The sequence below is a fragment of the Anas acuta genome, chromosome 12 (assembly GCF_963932015.1).
Source record: "Anas acuta chromosome 12, bAnaAcu1.1, whole genome shotgun sequence".
In the NCBI taxonomy this organism is placed as follows: domain Eukaryota; kingdom Metazoa; phylum Chordata; class Aves; order Anseriformes; family Anatidae; genus Anas; species Anas acuta.
Window position 1 is genome coordinate 3,637,866 of NC_088990.1, and position 20,895 is coordinate 3,658,760.

At 42.0% G+C, this 20,895-nt stretch overlaps 1 protein-coding gene across 4 annotated transcripts in view; it reads left to right on the forward strand.

Annotated features, from left to right (window-relative positions):
• The window catches only part of CERS3 (ceramide synthase 3), a 50,759-nt gene extending 30,077 nt beyond the window's left edge, over window positions 1-20,682 (forward strand). For 3 of the 4 annotated variants that reach the window (XM_068695393.1, XM_068695391.1, XM_068695392.1), the window contains exons 10-11: window positions 1,379-1,535; window positions 20,347-20,682. In XM_068695393.1, coding sequence (XP_068551494.1) covers window positions 1,379-1,535; window positions 20,347-20,478 — 289 coding nt within the window. In that variant the 3' untranslated portion in view covers window positions 20,479-20,682. Of the gene's footprint in view, window positions 1-1,378; window positions 1,536-9,595; window positions 10,840-20,346 lie in introns of those variants that run through there. The other variant, XM_068695394.1, reaches the window with a different exon arrangement.
• Window positions 20,683-20,895: the final 213 nt, after the last annotated feature.

Consider the following 20,895-nt stretch of genomic DNA (forward strand, 5'->3'; position numbering starts at 1 on the left):
CCTTTTATTTCATTCCCATTTCCACTGAAAGGTTAGTATTGGTTGTGATGGGAAAAGAAAAGAAATGGATTGTATCTTAAAGAGCAGAAGCTGGGCTTTTGTTATTGTTGACTTTAGTGGCCAGCTGGAAGAGTTGATAGAAACCTGTAATTTTCTTTAAAAATTTAAGTAAAAATAGTTTTAAAATGAACCTCCTGAAAATGTATTAACATAAATAAAGACGTTCACTTATTATTTAACTTGTTTTCATAAATTGTAGTTAAATATTATGAGCTCCTGTGTTTTTGAGTGGGTTGAGCTACTTAATTACAAGAAGTCATAGTCCCTTTCATCACATCCCTCCTGCTGTAAAGCAGAGTACAGTCTGTCCTATACGATTGCAGTTATTTATTTATTTTTTTGGAGTGCATACTTTTTGGTATGTAGCTCTCAGGTAGTACCTCGCCTCACTTATCTACATGGGGGACATTCAGAAAAATTAAGGTAAACCAGTTAATTTATGAAGTCAATGCACATAAATCATAACTTTGCACTGCAAATTCATGTGAGCATTTACTATGATTTAATCTGCTTTGGAGTATCCACACGGGTGCTTAGTGTGCTTAATGCTTAACATGTTTAGCTTTTAAGAAGCGTTTAATGTGTTTCACATTCACGGTTTCATTGATTTGTTCTAGTTTGCTTTCATGCCCCTCCCTGCATGTGGACAAACCCTTAGAGACCCAAGCTGGTTAAATTAATAGTTCTGAACATTGATCAGCACAAGGTTTTAATTTCCTGTAGTATTCTTTTTCAGAAATGCTGATGTCTTTTACTTTCTTGTTATTTTTTGATTAACTGCACAAACGATCTCCAATCATTTTGCTTCGCTGAGTTTCTTGTTCTTGAGCTTGGAAGCAAAACGTGATGAGATTAAAAGGACTCAAAAAGTCCAAAATAATATGGAAGAAGTGAAGTCTCAAGATGGACAAAACACATGTTAATTAACAAAGAGCCCTGTTGCAAAGCTTGCAGGATTTTCTCTGAATGTGGATTTCAGATTAGAGAGAATTTGCATGAAAAAATGGCACAGACAAGCTCTGTGATGCATATTATCTAGACCACACAGAGCTCAAGATAAAAAAAAAAAAAAAATCTATCCTTTTTTAGCATACTTTCATGCAAGACTCAAATTTCTTATCTTCTGAAGTCTGTACTTCAGTAGAGATAATATAGTTAAGCCACAGCTTGTTAATTAATCTGTCATTTTTGCAGAGCTTTTTAAAATTTTGTGGAAATAGTTAATCAGTTTGGAATGTGAAATAAGAAATCATTATAAATTGCATGGAGAAGGAATCGTGCACCATAACAGTGACCTTTATTTTTTATTTTTTTTTAGGATTCTGCGTGCCACGTTGTATCAACCTACATACTACTCCACTACTCCTGTCATAGCATATTTCTTATTCAACGGGCAGCTATTGATCCTTCAAGGCTTGCATTTATATTGGGGTTACTTAATCTTCAAGATTTTGAGAAGGTTCATTTTCTTAAAGGTAAGCAGTTCTGTTTCTGCTGAGAGGTGTGTGAAATATCAGCCATATACTAACACTTCCAGTAGAGGTTACTTGGAATCTCTTATTGTTTTCATGAACTTTCATGTCAGCATTTTTTATAGGCACCTACTAAGTATAAACATGTTCCAATGTGCTTTCTACCCCTTGTTTGTGTTTAAGGTCATAGATCAGAATATCAAAACTTCAGGTACAGCCTTTTTTTTTTTTTTTTTTCCTTTTTTTTTCCCCCTGTATTTGATGTTTTGCTCTGATAATAAATGAGAAGTGAACTGTTCCAAAAACTGGAGCCCAAAGATGGCATTGAACTCTTGAAATTCCTGCGTTCAAGGTGAAAGTACTCTTTTTCTCCCTGGACTTTGTAAAAACATTAAAAAAAAAAAATAATCATCATAATGGGGAGAGATGAGTGTTGAGATATTTTAAAAACTAGAAAAGAAGTCTTGTTCTTCAGGTTCCTCTAAATCTGAGGCTGGCTATACTTGAACATTCTGCTTTTGGAGTAAGAAAACCATTCGAAGCTGATTCAGTATTATACTATGACATAATGAAATAGTCACATTCATCTGTGACATATAAATAGATCAGCAAGAAAGCTGAAGAAACAGCTCAAAGGCTTTTTCTTTTATTTTCAAAGAGGCCATTTAAAAAGACTAGCTTTGCTGAGGATGTCTCAACATATTCGCATGTTCAGTAGAGTAACAGTGCAAGTTTGGGGCTGTCATAATCTACTTTTAGCTTGTAGATGAAATTGATGTGGGGAAAAAGCTGTAAAATGTTTGCTGCAATCTAAGTCTTGATTGATTGTCTGAAGTTAAACTTTCACAAGGTCTTTTCTAGCGAAGTATGCCAGCAGCATTTAGAAAAGGACTTGGGAGAATGTCTCAATATTTGACACAACCATTGACAGAGATACTTTGCTAATTAAGGTGAAACTTGTGCTATTGAAAAATGGTATTCCTTGTGAGGATCAAGAGACAAAAATCTTGTGATACTGTCCTTTTATCTGAAGCAGTTAATGCTGTGAAGCATCTTAAGGAAATAGAAATGTTCCTTTCTACCCATATTAACCATCATTCGACTGCTAACAGAAACCATCCTGTAATTTACTTTCTGGAAATAACTAGCAATGAGCGCAGTGCAAATGCAATTACACCCAAGTTTGTTGCCCAGGCATGGCCCCTATCACTGCAATAACATCCCAACCCGAGCCTCTTTGAAGTTGATGGAAAGAGTGCTTCAGATTATAATAGTACTGGATGAAACCAGCCAATTATTCTGGCTATCACCATGCAAATGAGAAAGAGACGGGTCAAATATCTTCATTCTCAGTCCAAGCTTGTTCTGTAGTCCAAGTATTTTTCTACTCTTCATTTGTTTATTAATTTCAACCAATATGATGAGACCCTATCAGCAAGGCTTGTCTTTTTAAACAGCTTTTTTGAAAGAAAAAGCCTTTAAATCAACAAGAAAGCTAAAGAAAAAGCTCATTTACATGCCATAACTGTGAACTGCAAATTTGTAGGATGTGGTACTTTAGGCCCAGTCTTGCTTTGATGGAGAGGCTCAACTAAGAAGTGAAATGCCATGACTGACTCAGTGCGGCTTGGCATTGTAATCTGTAATGATTGTTTCTAATGGTTGAGATTTGCAGTAACAGAGTGTAAAGTGGTATTTTTAATTCCTAAAATGATGGTTGCTGGGAGTGTTTGTGCTTTATTATTCCTTCCTTCCATCCCACTGAATTTTCCTGATGACTTTTGACAAGGGTCTGAATAAAAGATTTCTTGATGAGGTACTTGGGGGGATGATTTTGTTGATATTTTTTGTTTGTTTTGTTTTCTGCTTTATTTAAACCTGGCTTCTCAAGGAAGCTTGTGCAATCAAGCTAAATTTATGTGATCCCAGTGCCAATCTCAGCCTCATTGGATGGCATTCCTGGATTCCTACAAGTCTTATGCAAATAGCTTGATATCATAGGGAGACTCAATGGCTTCTGTACAGGAAAACTGGTTACAAATACAACCCTTGCTGGAGGGTTGAATTGAACATAAAGAAAAAATCTGCAGAAGAAATGGCTTGCTTTGTGCTGCTTTTGAAACATGTTTTTATGTTTCTTTAGAGGCTGAAAGACTTGTGTTTCTTCCATGTTGCTTTCCTCTGATTAATTACAGTCTTTCTGGCCAGGCTTATTGTTAGTGTTTTGCTTCTTGTTTTCTTTTTTGATTGTGGCCTTGCCCCTGCACTGAGCTGGAGTTTGTCCTACATATTTCACTGTAATTTGACAGAATTTTTGACATCATTTTAGCTCATTGTCAAAATATCTGTCAGGATGTTTCATCAAAATTAGCCAGATTGACTAACATCTCCTATCCGTCTTTAACATCCAATCTTATAAAATGCCACTAAAGGCAAATTTTTGTTGAGAAATTGACATCTAATAGGGGAAGGTAATAAAAAAAATAAATAAAAAAAAAATAAGGTACTTTAGCTATGAAGAATGAAGTTGTTTGACTGTAGTACAGAGAAATTTGTGCTTTACGTGAGAGGTATGACCTGGAATTTAGCAACTGCACAAGTGCATACAAGCCTATTGCAAAATCTGCTAATGAAATGAGTATGGCTGAAACAGTTCAGGAAGAGGCAGAAAACAAATTCCATGTGAATCACAAAGCTGTAGATGTTTGTAAAGTTTTCTTACCATTCTTGAGAAGTCAAATGTAGAGGTAAGTGGACTGCTAACGTAAGTGAAAGGTAGAAGTGTGTGTTCCGTGTTCAGCAGCCACGTGTGCTCGCTGTATGCAGAGCTTGAAAGGAAGGTGGCCCTCCTCACACAACCCCGATGAGATCAAGAGAGAGCTCTCTGCTTGGCAGCTGAAGAGGAGCAGGGCTTTGGCATAGCTTTCCATCCACACTGGTTGGGTGTTGTGTTTTTTTTTTTTTGAGAGTCCACTGGAAAAAAGGTCTTTAGATACAACGGTTAGGAGGAGGTTGCTAGGCCAGCTATATAAGGCCAGCCTGCCCTGCCTGCTTGTATGCCTTTGTAGGGGCAGAAATGCTTTATTTTGAGATAAGAGCTTTTTTTTTGTGTTAGTCACTTCTAAAAAATGTAAAAGCACCAAGCCGGCATCTCTACCAGGGATTTTTGATTCCTTATACAGCTCTCGGAGAAGATGGTTTCCAAATAACATTTTTACAGTGGCAGCAGCAGCAGGCCTAGCCCTTTTCAGTCTGCATGACTTCAGCTGGCTTGCATGTGCAGCCTGTTTTCCATAGCGGTGGCAAACTTGGCTGTGAAAGCAGCCAGTGCCTCCAGAACTGCAAAGGCAACTCTGGGAAGAACGGTGTTAGCAAGGCAGCACTTCTCTACCACCAGGTTTGTTACAGACGTGCTCCTCACAAATCACTGTTGCTATTCTAGTGAAACGCCAGTAAACCATTGCACTTGCATGAGGTTTCTCTGCCCAAGACTTCTAAGTTTTCATTCAGAAAACGGGCAATTTCTGACGTTTTTCTAGAAGCATGTTAGCCACTTTAGGTGGAAAAATGAAGTCACGATGTAACTGGGGATAGGGACTGGTGTGGTGTAAATATACAAGCCTGAAGGAAGCTCGGAGCATATCAAAGGTGTGAAGACTTTTTCTCAGCACCTTCTGTGCCTTGAGCCACCCGGTGTTGGCGGGGTCACCGGTGGAAACGGCGATAGTGCAGCAGGTAAGATCCTCTGTCATCCTTCGAAGGGCAGGTGTCTCCTCTGATCACACCCTTCTGGCTCACGCCATCTCCCAGCCTGGCACCCAGTAGCCTTTAATGTATTTATCCCGAGTGGGAGGTGGTGGTGTCCCTTGTCAAAACCCAGGCTAAGGAACCGGCTTGGGTCAGACATGAACCAAGGGGTGTGGTGAGGGCCCGAATCTCCAGGTGGTCACGTACCCAAGTCCCCGTTGCTGTTTATTCAGAGGCTTGCACAGAGCTGTGCTGCAGCCTGCTAGAGCTGGGGGCGTAGCTTCAGTATCTTCACCGTCAGGCTGCGACAGGAGGCTGTGTTAAAGGCAGGAATTAAAGCAAAAATGACATCAGGAGCCCAGCAGCCTTACCAGGCGGTAGCTTTCTTCGATGCTTTACCCTTCCCTCTCGTGGAAGGGTGGGTGGCTTTCGTCTGCCACTGGGTGGACAGAAGCTCTTCATCTCAGCTCTCGCCTCCCCTCTGCACTAATTATCCTGTCTCTCTGGGATAATTGCTCGGTTGGCTTGCTGCAGCCAAAAAGAGCTTGGATTAGAAACCCTGCCATCTCCCTCCTCCCAAGTACTGCAGCCAGAGACAAATTAAAATGAGGAAAAAGGAAAGAGAGACGTAGAGGATCTTGCTCTGTCCTTGTGTGTCCAATTTTCTCAGCTCTGGGAGTCTCTGGCACCTGAGCTGATGGCGCAGAGTGCTGGTCTCGACACGTGTGGGCCTTGTGCTGCCTTTCCCCCAGCTCAGTCCTCCAGGAGTGTCCTAACAAGGGGGGAAGCGAGGCTATGCTCAGCCACTTGACATCAAGAAGCTGTTTATTTTCTATGGGGTTAAATTTGGAACAGGAATATAATTTTTTTCAAGTCAAAGATTGTTGTTATGCTGGAAAATGTTTATTAAAAAAAAAATCCAAACAACTGACCGTGAACCCAAATGTCCTTTTCCAAAGGACATTTTATGACCCTGTTTACGAGTGAAGCACATCCATGTACAAGAAGCCCTTCAAGGTCAGACCTGTGGGCATTTATCTTAGGTCAGTTCTGCAGCGAGAGGACGAAGGACATTTTTCAGTGTAATTTCTTTTCAAGTTAGGTCAGGCAATTGCAATGTGAGCCACTGGCTGCCATCTTGATGTCCAAGGCCTTTTGTTGCTAGGGAACTCGGTGTGTTTCTGTAATATTGAACAATTACATGGTTAAATTACCCGCTTGTATCAGGTTTCAAGCACCACTGAAACATGTCTAGTCATCATGTCTGCACATATGAGAATATTTTAGGAAAATTGAAAAAACATATAGAGAGGTATGTACACGTGCACTGATTTAAAATATCTCGCCAGGAAAATCCCATGGAGATTAAACGTTTTATTTCCAAGGTCAGAAAAAGGGAGCGAATGACAGCAGCTTATAGCCACATTATTATGGCAAATTAAGATGTAAAATATATGTTAAAACCATTACACACAGAGGTAAGGTTTTGAGACTACGGTGTTTTAAATTTTGAAAAATATGTGTAAGTTGTAGGAAATGGGCACGGTGTCCACATGACTCAGATACTTCAGGGCTGATGCGAAGTCCATCAGTGGCAGAAGGTAATGGCAGGTTTTTAATGGGCTGTAATGTTACCAGCAACATATTTTCTGCTTCTTTTTATTGCTTTGTTGCCGTCAGACTGTCCTTGACTAAGGCAGCGAGCTTCCTACTAATAGCTGGTGTTCTTTAGGAGTCATCAAGTACTGTTTGGATTCACCTTGGTTCTTTCTTCCTATTTTTTTAAACTACTTACTGAAACGAAAGCAGTACTCTAGTTTTTCTTAAGCATTTTTGGTTGGACATACTCGTGTCCATGGTTTATTCATTCCTTACTCAGCCTAAATTCCCAAGAGAACAGTGAGAGTTAACTCTCAAAGAATGACTAATGGCAGTGTAAGATAGCTGAAAATGATAAGAAAATGCTATTTTGGGCTTGACATAAGAGCTGTGAAATACTTGTTATGACACTTGTGCTACGTCCAGCGCTCCTTCCTCTACTGAAGCATTTTGCTCTGCTGGAGGACTGCTCTCGTGCTAAGGTTCCCTCTGCCAGTTCCCGTTAAACTTTCTTCCCTTTTCTTATGTACTCATCCTGGGATGCCAGTACAGTCCTTGCTCTGAAAGTGGGTAGCCACATAAAGACTGCTTATATTGGTTATTTCCTTTTCTGCGTCAAAATAACACATACTAATAATGCTGCATCCCTAAAAGTTTAACTCAAATACTTCAATGTTTTAACAGTAATGCACAGATGAGGCCCGAAAGCCCTTTGGGACACAGACGTAACCTGCTCTTGTAACGCATGCCCTCACTGCTTGTACTGAGGAGTAATGCAGCTTTACACCTGCACAGGTGCTGACCTGTGCTCCTTTCTAGCTTTCTTGTTGTGAATTTACCTCTTTAGAGACCTGCTATAACCCTCTGTGGAAGCTTTTAAATTAGGTTATACAGTTCCCAGAGGCCATGCTACCTGCGTTCAGGCGGAGGCTGTTCAGAGGCACCTCTGCTTCTGCTGAGCTTTCTTTCCCTGGGCCCTGTGTGGAATTCTTTTGTTAGTTATTCCTCCTACCTTTTTTTGTTTGGTGTCTTTGCATCAAGAGTAACTTATAAGATTCAAATGAATTATTAAAAATAAATGCTCCAACTACGTGGGACCTGGGAGTATGAAATTTCAGCTGTGAATTTGGGTGAGAACTTTCTTGTTTGTTTATCATAGCCCCGCAGCATGTTCTTTAAAGAAACGTTTTTTCCAATTTTCCTGTTTGCAGGTAACATTTATCCATGGAAGTACAGACTTCCATATGACAAATTTAAGCCTCCCTGGCTTTTGCGTTGTTTTCCTTGGTTACCTTTAGAACCAGGTCTCCATCCATCACACTCAGACCATGGAGCTGCAGTGGTTAAAGCCTTACTGACTTACCTTTGATGTGGGAGTCGCTCTTCAGCCGCTCTTCACCCAGGAGCCTTGTGACTGTGAGCGCTTGGCTGCCCTTGCAGCTGGGGCAGTACGGCTGCCCTTGCTGGGCTGTGCAATAACCTGAGATATGTAACTCTAAATACAAATCGTAATTTTAAAGCTATGGGGGGAGGAAACCTTATGTAACACATAAGTAGAAAGGCCTTTAGAGAAATTACATTTTAAATCTCTTCGGTGGCAAATAACGCTGGAAGCAGTGTTCACGCGTTGGAGCTGTGCGCTGTTCGGTGTGCACCAGGGACACCGAAGGTGAACTTGGCCTGGTTGCTCCTGGCTAATAAACGCTGACTTTTGGCTTCAGCTGCAAAGGGTCATGATGTGACCCTGATCGTACACAACAGCGCTGCGCTTCCACGCACCGTGCAATTACTGGGATGTGAAAAGGAACTCTCCAATGTATGTTGAGTTTTGGCATGCACAGCAGTTTACCTGGCTCCTAAAAAGTCTTTTTTTTTATTTTTTTTTATTTTTTTTAGCAATGAAAAACTATTTTCAGGACATTTATAATCAAAAAATGAAAATTCAAGAGAATTAACACGGGGAGAAGTTATTCATTTCAGCAAAGTGTCATTTGACAGGAGTTTAACAGGGAATGGGGTTTAGTTCCCTAAACCATAGGCACTGAAGTTTTTGTTCTGTTTTCTTTTTCTTACGTGCTTTATTAAGCCTGTACTGTGCCGATGGCAGCCAGGACATTGATAAAGCAGAGTGCAGAGATTTGCTTTCTTTAGTTCCAAGTAGCCCTTATAAAAGGGGTAACAGATTATTGTTATCCTCTAAAATAGTAAATTACAATTTTATGCCAGCGTAGGATTGGGGAATTGGTAAAAAGCTTTTAGTGGAGATTTTGTTTACTTTCTAAACTGGGAAGGGCTAGTACGTGTTAACATTCTGCTTCGGAGTTCTCTGAATGGAGGTTTAGCACACACATAAGTCAGATTGAACTTGATTAGGAGGGGTTGCCTCTCCTCCATTTTAAAGGAAAATGGGTTGCGGAGAAGTTGAATTTGTTGGTTCTCGATGGATAAATGTTTACAGCAGTTTTTCTCATGAGGATGGCTTATTAGGGGAATGAAGCAGGACAAATGGAAGTTTTCCCTCTTAGAGATGAAAACCAGTCTATCTGGGAGCCTTCCCAGTTGATTCAAATTATTGCCTTTGAGACATGGGTTTTTTAATAGCCTGGAGATGGGAGCTAGCCAGCCAGGTCAGCAGCATGAAGGCTCATGCCCTAGTAAAATGAAATTACTTCCTGTTATGACTTTCTTTCATCTGCATATTTCCCATTCTGTTACAGCAATCTAGTTAAGCCCAAAGCCTGGCTACATGTCGCACTTCGTGCTGCCAAATTCATCTGGGGAGGCGGGTTGAGAGGAAGGCAGAAGTGTAAAAGAGTAAGAGGTTTGCTGGCTGTCTTTACAACGGTAGGCAAAACGGAGAAGGCCACGGTATGCGTGCCTGCGAGCTCCGGGCTCCTGCATTTGCTGGGGATTTGAGGTCAGGGCTGCCCTTGGTACCAGTAATGCATATTGTTAAAATCGGCAGCTGAACAATGGCTGGGGAACAATGACATTATGCTACTGAATCGTGCTCCTCACATTTCAGAACAGCAACCGTGTTCTTTGTTGGAATTTTGATTGATTGATTGATTTTTATTTTTTTTATAAACCCACTCTGTGCAGAATGCCCATAATCCCACACCACCTTTCCCTTGAGCATTATATAAAAATCAGGTGAAGGTTAGAAAATGTAAGTCAGGGACTGTTATTACCATTATGGAGGGATGAAGTAATGAGAAACTGCAGAAAATAATGTCCAAGCATTTGATTGGAATAGATGGGCTTGTGAACGTATGCTGGGGTGGACAGAGTCCCCTTCCACAGCCCTGTTATGCACACGCAAAGCTTTGCAAGAGCAGACTCGGTCCTCTGGCCATACTCCAACAAACTGGGTGTGTGGATGCTCCCTCTGCCTCTCGTCTATTAGCCATGCCATAAACAGGGCTGTGCTGGTGTCCTGTGTGCCGTGTAAAAATCCTTCAGCTGCTTTATTGTTTCCAAATTGCCGTGCTTTACTTCAGTAGGAGCTGCAGATGACCACTGCCTCTAAGAATAGCAAATCAAAACTATATGTAAGTCTGAAAGCAAAGCTTCCTGCCCTGGCCAGTTCAGTAGAAGTCTGCAGCGTTGATTCGGGGCCAGGCTCTCAGCTGGTATAAATGAGCACGGCTCTACTTGAAGTCAAGGGGACTGCGTTAGTTTTCAGCAGCAAATGATCTGGCCAAACAACCGCCCCCTCCCCTCTCCCTGCGTGTATGTGTCTGGCACAGGACAACTCTGCTTTTTGTAAATCTGTGATCTAAATGACTTTTTTTTTTTTTTTTATGTGAAAGTTCCTAATTCAGATAAATGACAAACAGTCAAATTTTTGCTTTACAATTCCTTGATTTGCCCTGCTGTTCATCGAAAGGCATTTGCTGACAGTTTTTCTGGCGTCTCTTGTTAACTGCTCATATCTTTTAATTTTAGAGCAGAATATTTATGAAATGTTCCATTTGTTGCTAGTTTTTATATATGCTCCTATATAAAAACTATATATATATAATAGTGTGCATATGTATTTATTTTTTCAATTGCCAAAAATCAGTTCACAGAGCAAGCCCTAGATCTTCTATGGAACTTTTGATCCCTTCATTTATTATTGTTAATATATGCTGCAGTGTTTTGAGTTGTGTCTTTCTTGTAAGTTGAGTAATTCTCAGACTTTCAGAGGGGTTTACAGTACTGCAGTCTGCTGAATCAATTCTTTTAAAACACTTCTGAAATAAAGCTAGTTAATGATAGATTAGTATCAATTGAGAAAGAAAAATTGTCCTATCTTGTATTTAAAGAAAACGTTTCCCTTGGTAGATATGGAAGTGCTCCATAATCCTTATTCCATGCAAAGAAGGCAGGAAATCTTAAAAGGAGCAGTCTGTGCTCTGCAACACAAGTCTAATAACTTCTGAGTAGGCACAGCATGTGGCGGAGTGCAGCTCATCAGAAAACAAACCAACAAACCCCATCAGTCGCTCAGTCCAGTCGCATGGAGATGCAGATGGACCTGAAGCCGATAAGGGTAGGATGTGTCTCGCCTCACTTTGGCCATATAAAAGCTGTTTATGGCTCAAGTTAAAGGGTCATGGCTCAAGTTAAAGGTCCCACTGCAGCCATGGAGGGGGAGAGGTGACTCTAGCAAGCAATTTGCTGTGTCTAGTGGGGTCACCTGCACAGTGCTGGGGCAGCTCACGCTCAGGGGAACCAGTTTCTCTTTTTTTTTTTTTGGTTAGAGAGCAGTCCTAGATGACAAGTAGATACCTGACTTTCAGAATGCTGAACTTCAGTTAAATAAACCTCCCTCCAGGTGAATTAAGTCGTACAAGGCTCAGGGACTTCTACTGCTACTTAAGAAACTTTGTTCATTAGGTACTACTGGAAGAATTTTATATCCAGCCTTGATGTCAGGGTGTTTAGAAATACTGCATCGAAATGATTTTAGGTATCGTGCATACTGCTATGAATGTGAAATGAAAAGACATTACGTGTTAGGTGTGTGACTTGAAAATTGGTTCGATAACTTTTAGTACTGGGGCAACATTCGAATACATCACACAAGGAACGGAACGCCTCCTAACAGAGAAAATAGAGAAATGCACGCCTTCATGGGCACGTTAGATAGGAGAGAAGTGCCTGGTGTTTACAGAGTTACATTCTTTGCAGTTTCAGGTCATGTTCGTAGTGCCGTAAGGCTTCTGTAAGAATACTCTTTAGCAGCTGTGTTGTTTCAAAGCATTCGCCTTAAGTGCAGTATCCTACCTCACTAAGTGAGAAAAGTACGAGTGTCTGATCATCTGTCCTTCAGCCAAAAACACACTTCTAAGGAATAAAAGTGCATGTTCTGATAAAGGTTCAGAACACTGAACTCCTTGGCTTAATGCAAGTTCTGTGCTAGGGTAAAAAAAAGTTCACTATGCAGAACAGCATCAAATGCCTATTATATTGTTCTTTGTTTCGTTGCCAACTGTGGATTTAAAATTGGAATAATTCAAAAAGCAGTGGGACATTATGACTCACTCAGTACCTCCTGGGCTTTTGACATTATCGTAAAGCCACATACACTTGAGTGCAAGGTTTAGTTAGTGGATTTCAATAACACAGCGAGCAGACTTTATTGAAACCACAGAGTACCTGATTAACTGTAAACAATGATTTATTTCTTCTGAACAGTCATGGTATTATAGCTCCAGTTACAGGTGTGGTATGCTGAGTGTCAATGCAAGTGATGTTTTTCAAGGTTAAATGTACTCCGTCAGTCAAAATCAGGGAGATATTTTAATAATAACGTTTAGCTGTATGTGGCTATTCTTTTCAGTATTTGAGGAATTAGTGCAACTTTTAATTTTGTTTTTATTTTTTCACACATCTTTGAGTTCCTTCTGAAAACGTGCAGTGGAAAACTTGGGGAATGGGTATTTCATAGGAGAGGGATTCAGTAAGACAAGTTTTGGCCACAAGATGTCCAGTGTAATTCATCTAAAGAGTCTGTATCTTTTAAAAACTGCGCAGAGCGGAGCCCAACAGTGCATCTCCCACTGAAAATGAACATTATTTATGTTGCCTAGTGTGCATAAGCTGAAAAGGGAAATATATTTTCTAATAAAATCTTCCAGGCTGGAAGTTTAGAACACTTTGCCTGAATCCACATGTATATTCCTTAGTCTCCGCAGGAAAGCAAAGCCATATTAAGTCATATGTCAGCTCAGTTGAATTATGGATGTTGAATTAAACATGTAGAACTTGGAGGTTCATCAACTTTGTAGTATTATTTATTAGAAAATTACCCCCCCACACACACACACGTTTGGACTCACTTTTAATTCTCTCTCTTGTTTATTATCTTTTATTTGAGTCAGTGGTTGCTGTGCTGACTAGTAGCTTTCATCTCTGTACGGCGAGCTGTTCCCATATGTGCAGGTGCTGTGGAATTTATTGTCTTTACATTGAAAAGTTGAGATCTAGTCAATATGGTTGTAGGTATTTAAATGAAAATATTCTTAAGGTAGAGTTAGGGTATAAGATGTAGGATATTCTGATTGTAATGAAATAAACATTTACAAATCAAGCTGGAGGATGAAATTAAATATTTGAAAATCCAAAAATCTAAACTTCACCAAATCAGAAAACACAAAAATCCCAGAGTCAGCTGTGAATTGCTTTTTATGTGTCTGTATCTTGCAGAAGAAATCCATTTAATTGGGTGGAAGTAAATTACTCACAACCTAAAAGGCCCAAATGTATATCCTTGGACTTGTGTATCTTGGGACTTTAGTCCCTGCTTGTTATCTATTTGTAGGTATTTTAGCGAACATTTCTGTCCAGGTACACAAACCTTGCAGGAGTTGTAATTTATACATTTTTACTCTGAGTTGGCTTTTATTTGGTGGCAGATCTCACTATGCACAGAACTATGTGGTTCAGAGTTTGTCAGCAGATACAACAGGCTTCTTCAGTTGTCATTCCTGCGTGACTTCAGCTATAGCTTAAAACAAAGCAGGTAAATAGGCAGCCACGTCTGAGACAGCAGACTCCTGGGAAGGGTAAGGTATTTGCAGTGAGGGAGATCACACTACAGCTGTGCTGGCCCCATCAGTGCCGTGTAGTCACCGTCAGTGTCCTGGGGAGCCTGGCTTGCCCTGCTGCCACTGCAGGGGTCAGGGATGTTGGTCTGCTGCAGCAACAGGGAACAGGTAAGCTGCTTGGCAGCCTGCACTGCTGCTTTCCTACTGGCAGCAGGAGCAGAGAGCTTAGCTTCCAGGATTAATTAGTTTTAGTCTCGCTCAGGCAGCGGCAAAATTGAAATCCCCTTGCGCTGCTGAGAAACCTGAAGTCAGCGTTGTACCCGGCCGAACTCAGCTGGTCTGATCGTCTGCCACCCCCTGTACAGACACAGCACCAAGGAGGAACCTGAACTAATACCAGCTGTTCTTGCCTACTTCTGCCTGTGGTAAGGCACAGCAGGCGCGTATCATGCAATTGAAAAGTGACTGCAGTACTGGGAAGAACGGCATTAGAGCTGAATTTGAGTAGCCTCCTAACGCAAAGGAAAGGAAAACAGCTTTGTGATGAAATTTGCAGATGCTTACATAGTTGAAGTTGAGAATATTCAGAGATCCAGAGGAAGATTCACAACATCTGTAAACAATGCACGAAACAATCCAGTACGTGTAATTTGTTTTGTTAACAAGAGATTCTAACCCTTGGAGATCTGAAGAAAAATGGGTTGAGGCAGGATTGCATGGGGCAGCCTTTCTCTCTGGCAAGCCAAATGGCCTGGGGGAGCCAGCCCCAGAAAAGGGGCCCTCAGTCCCCCCAGCCCTCCTCCTTGTCCACGTGAGGGCATCTCCCAGGCTGTTCCCAGCACAGCTGCCTTTGGGCCACTCGCGTTGGGCATCACAGAGGCTGGCTGGGGTCGCAGTGGCCACCGCTGCCCTGCCTTTACCCCGGGCCCTCTAAAAGTGGCCCCCCTGCTCTTTGCCCGCTGCTTGCTCAGCTACTCGGTCCTCTGAGAGCCTCTGAGGCAGGAAGAAGGTGAGATAAGGAGCAAGGCGAGTGGCAGCTCCCCTTGGTGTGAGGACAGCGAAGCGGTCTGAGGAAGCACCGAGCGGGATGGCAGCCATGGGGAGGAGGAGCCATGGAGCCACCAAACACCCGGCAATAAAGACTTGCCGATTCTCGGGGGTTGTGTGAGCGCTTCTTTCCCATCCCATGGTGCGAGAGGTGACAGCCCTTCTGCACAGAGCCTCAAGGAAGAGCACAAGAGAGGACCCAGCTCCCTTCAGGCTGCTGCATTGGGGTGACAGGAGGAGTCCCCAGGGGCCACCATGAGCCTTTAATATTGTTAAAGTAGACCCAGGGGTGAAAATAGTGGCATGTGAGTGATTATAGGTGGCTAATTTCTTATATTAGGAGTGAGTTTCTGTTTCTGAGTAATTGGTAACAACAGACGTGGAGAAGGCTGAGGTTCAGCAACTTCTTTGCCTCCGCCTGCACTGGTAGATGGCCTTCCTGAGTCTTTCATTTCCCTGAACCCATAGATGGAGGCTGGGGGATCAAAGTCCCACCCACTGTAAGTGGAGAGCACGTTCGAGACCAGCTGATGAATCCAAACAGGTACAGGTCTGTGGGACCAGATGACGTGAATCCCAGGGTTCTGAGGGAACTGGCTGATGGAGTTGCCAAGCCTCTCGCCATTGTAGCTGAAAAGTCCTGGCAGTCAGGCAATGTCTGTGGAGAGTGGAGAAATGGAAACGTCATGCCCCTACTCTTCAACAATTAAAACAAAGAGTTGGACAAAGAGCACTACTGCAACAGTTAAAACAATTAGGACACGTTCCTTCTTAGGAAGAGTGGTCAGGCATTGGGACAGGTTGCCCAGGGAAGTGGTGGAGTCCCCGTCCCTGGGGGTGTTCAAGGAAAGGTTGGACGTGGTGCCCGGGGACATGGTTTAGTGGGTGACATTGGTGGTGGGGGAATGGTTGGACCAGATGATCTTGAAGGTCTCTTCCAACCTTAATTTTTCTATGATTAGCTGGAAGAGGAGATGTGCAAACATCCCCCCACCACTGTACTCCCAAACTGACACCATGAATATGTAAAGCAGAGACTAGGCTACTGCCTTCATAATGCCAAATGAAGTCACTGCATGTCTCAAAGTGTGTGCTTTTGTCGACGAGAAGCTGGATTGGAGGCTGAATGATGAAACAAATGTAGCAATCAAGCTTCCCTGCAGAAACCTCTTCTGCTCAGGTCTGAATTTTCCTTGAAAGGGTGAAGGTCAGCCAGATGCTTTTTCTCCATGATGCCTCAGTGGGTATTTCTGTTTTGGAGCACGTCATTACAGTAACAGCTTATGTTGTGAGATCTCAGCTTGACAATCTGCACTGTGCTGTGTTGAGCTAACGAACATTTCACTAGCAAGTGCCCTTCCCCTCCTGAGTATATAGAAGGCATGTTGCTAAGGCTTCCTCAGTGTTTATAGGATCCATCTACATTGCTACAAGATATTTTTGCCTGTTTTTAATACTGTTTGGCACTGCCTTTCCCTCTGCTCTTGTACTTTCCACTTTAACTACCGAGAAGAAGATAAAAAGCTACCGCAGCATCCCTCTGGATAACGGTGCCACGCGCCCCAGTGAAGCAGAGGAGGAGAGAGGGGCGGTGTCTGCCCAGTGCATTTCTCCACCAGTGAGTGTCAGGATGAGATGTTGCCACCAGCATGCAGGAACAGGAAGCTAGCACTTGTCTGCCTTCCAGCACAGCCATGTCTTTCTTCCAATGTTCTCATCAGCTGAAGTAGAAAGAGTGCAGCCCAAAGAGGGAGGTGATTTCCGAGTGCTTTATTGAGACACACTTGCACAGTTAGGAGAAATGTGCAGTTAGTTTAGATGGATATTTGACCAGTGTGTGTCTTCCTACAGGGGGCTGGGAAGTGGTCTCTGAAGTTTGCTTCTCTCATAATTTCAAGAAGTCTTTTTCCTTGGTGAAGTCTCTTGGAAGGTCTTTGTCTGTTCATGTAATAAGATGCAGTGCTAATGACTCGAATGATAAAAATTCGAACAGTAGTGAAATGCAAGAAGCCAAAACTACCTTAACATATATGGTTCATTTAACTAAAAGAGGCAGACTGAGCAGCAGGTGGAAGGGTTAAACAAAAGGAAAAAAGATTATAAAAGTTTGCGGCTTTGGCTTCACTACAAATGGCTCTCTTGCAGACTTTATAGCATTAGTGTTGCTTCTCATAAACCTTGAAACCATTCATCCATTTAGAAAGATTAAATTGGTTAGTCATCCAGAACATAAAATATACACATCTCCATTTTGTCTGTTACCTCCAAACCATCAAAAGTATGATAAATTCAGCTGATGCCGTTAAACCAAAGCGTTGAGTATTGATGATGGCCTCAGTTACATTTACTGTTTGCCAGTTCTTGTGTTTCTGATAGTATATTCATCTGTTGTTGCTCGGGGACAGTACGCACAGAATCTTTGAGTTGGAAAACACAACTATAACTTATGATGTGAGAATGTCAGAGAAAACATCTTGATATTGAAGCAGGAAAAAATCCTAGAAATGTTATATATTTTGTCATTCTTGGAAAGTGAAAGTTATCAGAGGCACAAACTTCATTTTTTATTTCTTAATATGCCTATAATGGTATATTAAACAGTTTGCAAAGACAGGTTTATTTGGTTTTCCAGTTACAAATGAAACTGTAGCTATTCAAAGTTCTGTTGTAACTTCTGTTGCATTCCTGTTCCTTAAAAAAGCTAGAAAAAAAAAAGGTCAGATTCTTCTAAAGCACGAATTTTTAGAGGCAAGTGGTCAGGAAGTAGGTTCATGATTAAACAGATAGTAAAAACTTAGATTTGATTTAGCAGCATTTCTTCTTGATCCGTATTAGGATTCAGAAGTAGCACTTTGTCCCAGATAAAAGAAAATTTGTTCTATAATGATTGTTTCAGCCTACAAAAAAAATGTAACTTCTGCTTCTTCAAAATATGTAAGACATTACCTCAAATACAAGGATTTCCCATGTGCTGGAGGGTAACGCAAGTTTTTCAACTACTACACATTGTACCTTTTACCAGACCATCCAATTTTGCACCATTAAAACTGGGAAGCGAATCCTGTCTGAGCTCCCCGTTCCATGCTGGAACTGCCAGCTCCTTCCCGGAGGAACCAGGAGCTGATATCGTTATCAGCATATTCAGAGTAACGCAGGTTGCCAGCTGTTGTCAAGCATATGCTTGAGGACCATCAGCATCTGAGGTCCATGAACAAGGGTCACGAAATATGCACTCATGAATGTCACTGACTCTGAGGCTCGTTCCCAATGAGCACAACAGCACTCCTCCCCCGTTGTTCCCCATGTTTTCAGCCTCACTGCTCAAGGAGATGAGTACTTCCCGTGGGTGCAGCGGATCCTACATCACAGGCTGTGTTGTGGTTTGATTTGCACTTTTTTCGGAAACATTTCTGGTGGCAGAACTGTAACACCTACTCTTCTTCCCCCCTCCCCGCCCAAGCATTTGTCTTTAACTGCAAATACAAATTACAAAACCACCAGGAGCAATAGAGGTGATCTGAAAGAGGCAGAACCTCATAAATTGTGTGGGAAAGGCTGTCTTTCCTTTTCTCTAACTGATGGCATGCCAAGTTTATTTTACAGTATTTACAATAAGATTTGCTTGTTTTGATACCCTCTGTACATTGTTAGGGAAAAAGCAAAAGAAAAGCTCCAGGAGGTTTATATTTTCTGATGAGACAGTTTAATCCTTAATTTTCTTTCTAGTCCTATATGTTGTACCAGAAATGTAATATATAAACGGATATGAGACTGAAACTGGATGAGTTAGTACTGAGTAGTCCTTTAATTTATCTGTATGAATTTTGTGCTTAAGAAGGACCCCCAGACCAGCAGGCTAAGAGCTGTTGGTTCATTCAGAGAGCAGATACAGGACGAGCAGGAACAATGCTGGTTTCTCCTTTCTGCATCTCATCCCTGACCTTGGCACATTGCTCCGGGCGCCAAAAGAGCACGCTGTCTGTGCCTGTTTAGTTGAGGTCCAGGCAGATGACACAGAAAACAAATTTATCCATGGAGGAGTGGTCCCCAGTGTGGCTGTACAGGCAGCCTGCAGCTTGTCTGCACGAGGGCTGACGTACCTGTCAGATCCAGCACACGGCTCTGGGGCAGCTCGCCCTGCTATGAAGAAAAGCCTCCTGTCCCTCTGCAGACAGCCCTGAAGGCCAAACACCCTCGTGTTACAAAAAGACACCACGATGGCTGCAGTCCTCAATGTGTGAACGCTGTTGTTCTGTACCATGCCAAACAGCACACAATTATCTCATCTCTCCCAAACTTTTGCTGTGCAATACCTGGGTAGACACAATGTCTTTGTGTTGTGGAAACATTGATTAGAAAGTGCCACGTTTGATTTTTTGGGAAGGAAGTACGATTGTCAAATGTTAGAAGCTGTTCCTGTAGAGATGGGAAGGGATTTTCTCACAGGCAGACCATGTTTGGATCCCCCTTTCATCCCTGCTAATGAAGCAACCATCCCCTCCTCAATTGGCAATTCCCTCAGCAGGATGATGTATCCTAGATGTGCACAATAGGTGTATAGAGATGTAGCCTTCTCTTTGCAAATGTTGATGTGATTTACACAACTTTGGACAAGAAATAGTATTTTGGAGTTGATACATCTCTCTGAGTGATGTTAATGTGGGGACATGCTAGCAAAATCAGTCACTGTTTAGTTTATACCTGTCTCAGCTACTGTGTCTGAGTGAACGTATTCATCATATTTAGCTTTTAAACAATATTCTTTTAAGTCTTCCCTGCACTTTGCAATTGTTAATTAATCCCACAGCACACAGGGATTACTAGTAACGCTTTCCAAGGGAAAGCAGAAACAAGCAAGAAGAGGTCAAATGACTGGGCCAAGGTTGTGCATGCAATTTTGTCTAAAGAACATTAGGTTCTGCAAGATTAAAGCGGTGTTAACTGGCCTTTCCTTGGATGTCAGCCTCCATCTTCCTGGGAGGTGGCTTGGGGGGGCAGTTCTGACAGTCTCGTGTTCAGAGCTCCCCTTTCATTTGCTTCCTTTCTCACACTATTTCCTGAGGGAAACAGAGGACAGAGTTTTGTCTTCAGAGAACAATGGGGAATTTCCAAGGAGGCAGAATGTCTCATTATCTGAAACTTTTATGTACCATCTTTTCATCTTGCAGTTACAAGTGAAAGCATCTGACTAATTAACTGGCTGTTTCTTCAAAGTCATTGTAAAGATCCGGATACCCAGTTCATATTAAAAATAAATAACTTGCTCGTCTGGCAGCCATAGCCCAGAGAAGGTCTGCACTGCGCTGATAACAGCAATCTGGTAACTTACCTGACAGTAAGTGCTGCAAGTATAGAGTGTGCTCATGGTGCTTTTTTCTCCACAGGACTTGAAAGACGACCGAAGCGATGAAGAAGAAGAAGATTCCGTTACGGATAATGAAGAGGAGTCCACAAAGAATGGCAGTAAGAACGGCTGTGGCTCAAGCAAACATCTCCTAAACAGCAGTCACCAGTAGCCCCCTCCCGCCCCACCTCCTGCAGCGATTTCCACTCCGTTTTTAACCCAACCTACAGGATAGAACTTAAGTCAAAAGGCTTATGAGAGACTGTGATTGATTTATTGTTGGCTACTGGACCTGGAAAAAAGCCCAGCTTACAGGAGAGGCAAAAATTGCATAACATGACAAAATGTGTTAATGGCCCACTTTCTGAATAGTCGCTTCATGTTTGAAAAGGTGTTTGGACACACTGACTGTGCCACTTACAGTGCTTAACAAAGTGAACATGTCAGGTCGTTTAGTGTCCCGTTGATTCTAACATGGCTTTTCGATCAGATATAAGACATATTTCATCGAGCAGTTTCATTCATAGGTGTTTCATGGTAGGTAGGTAGGTAGTGTGAACTCCATTAGGAAACAAAACTACTCAATATG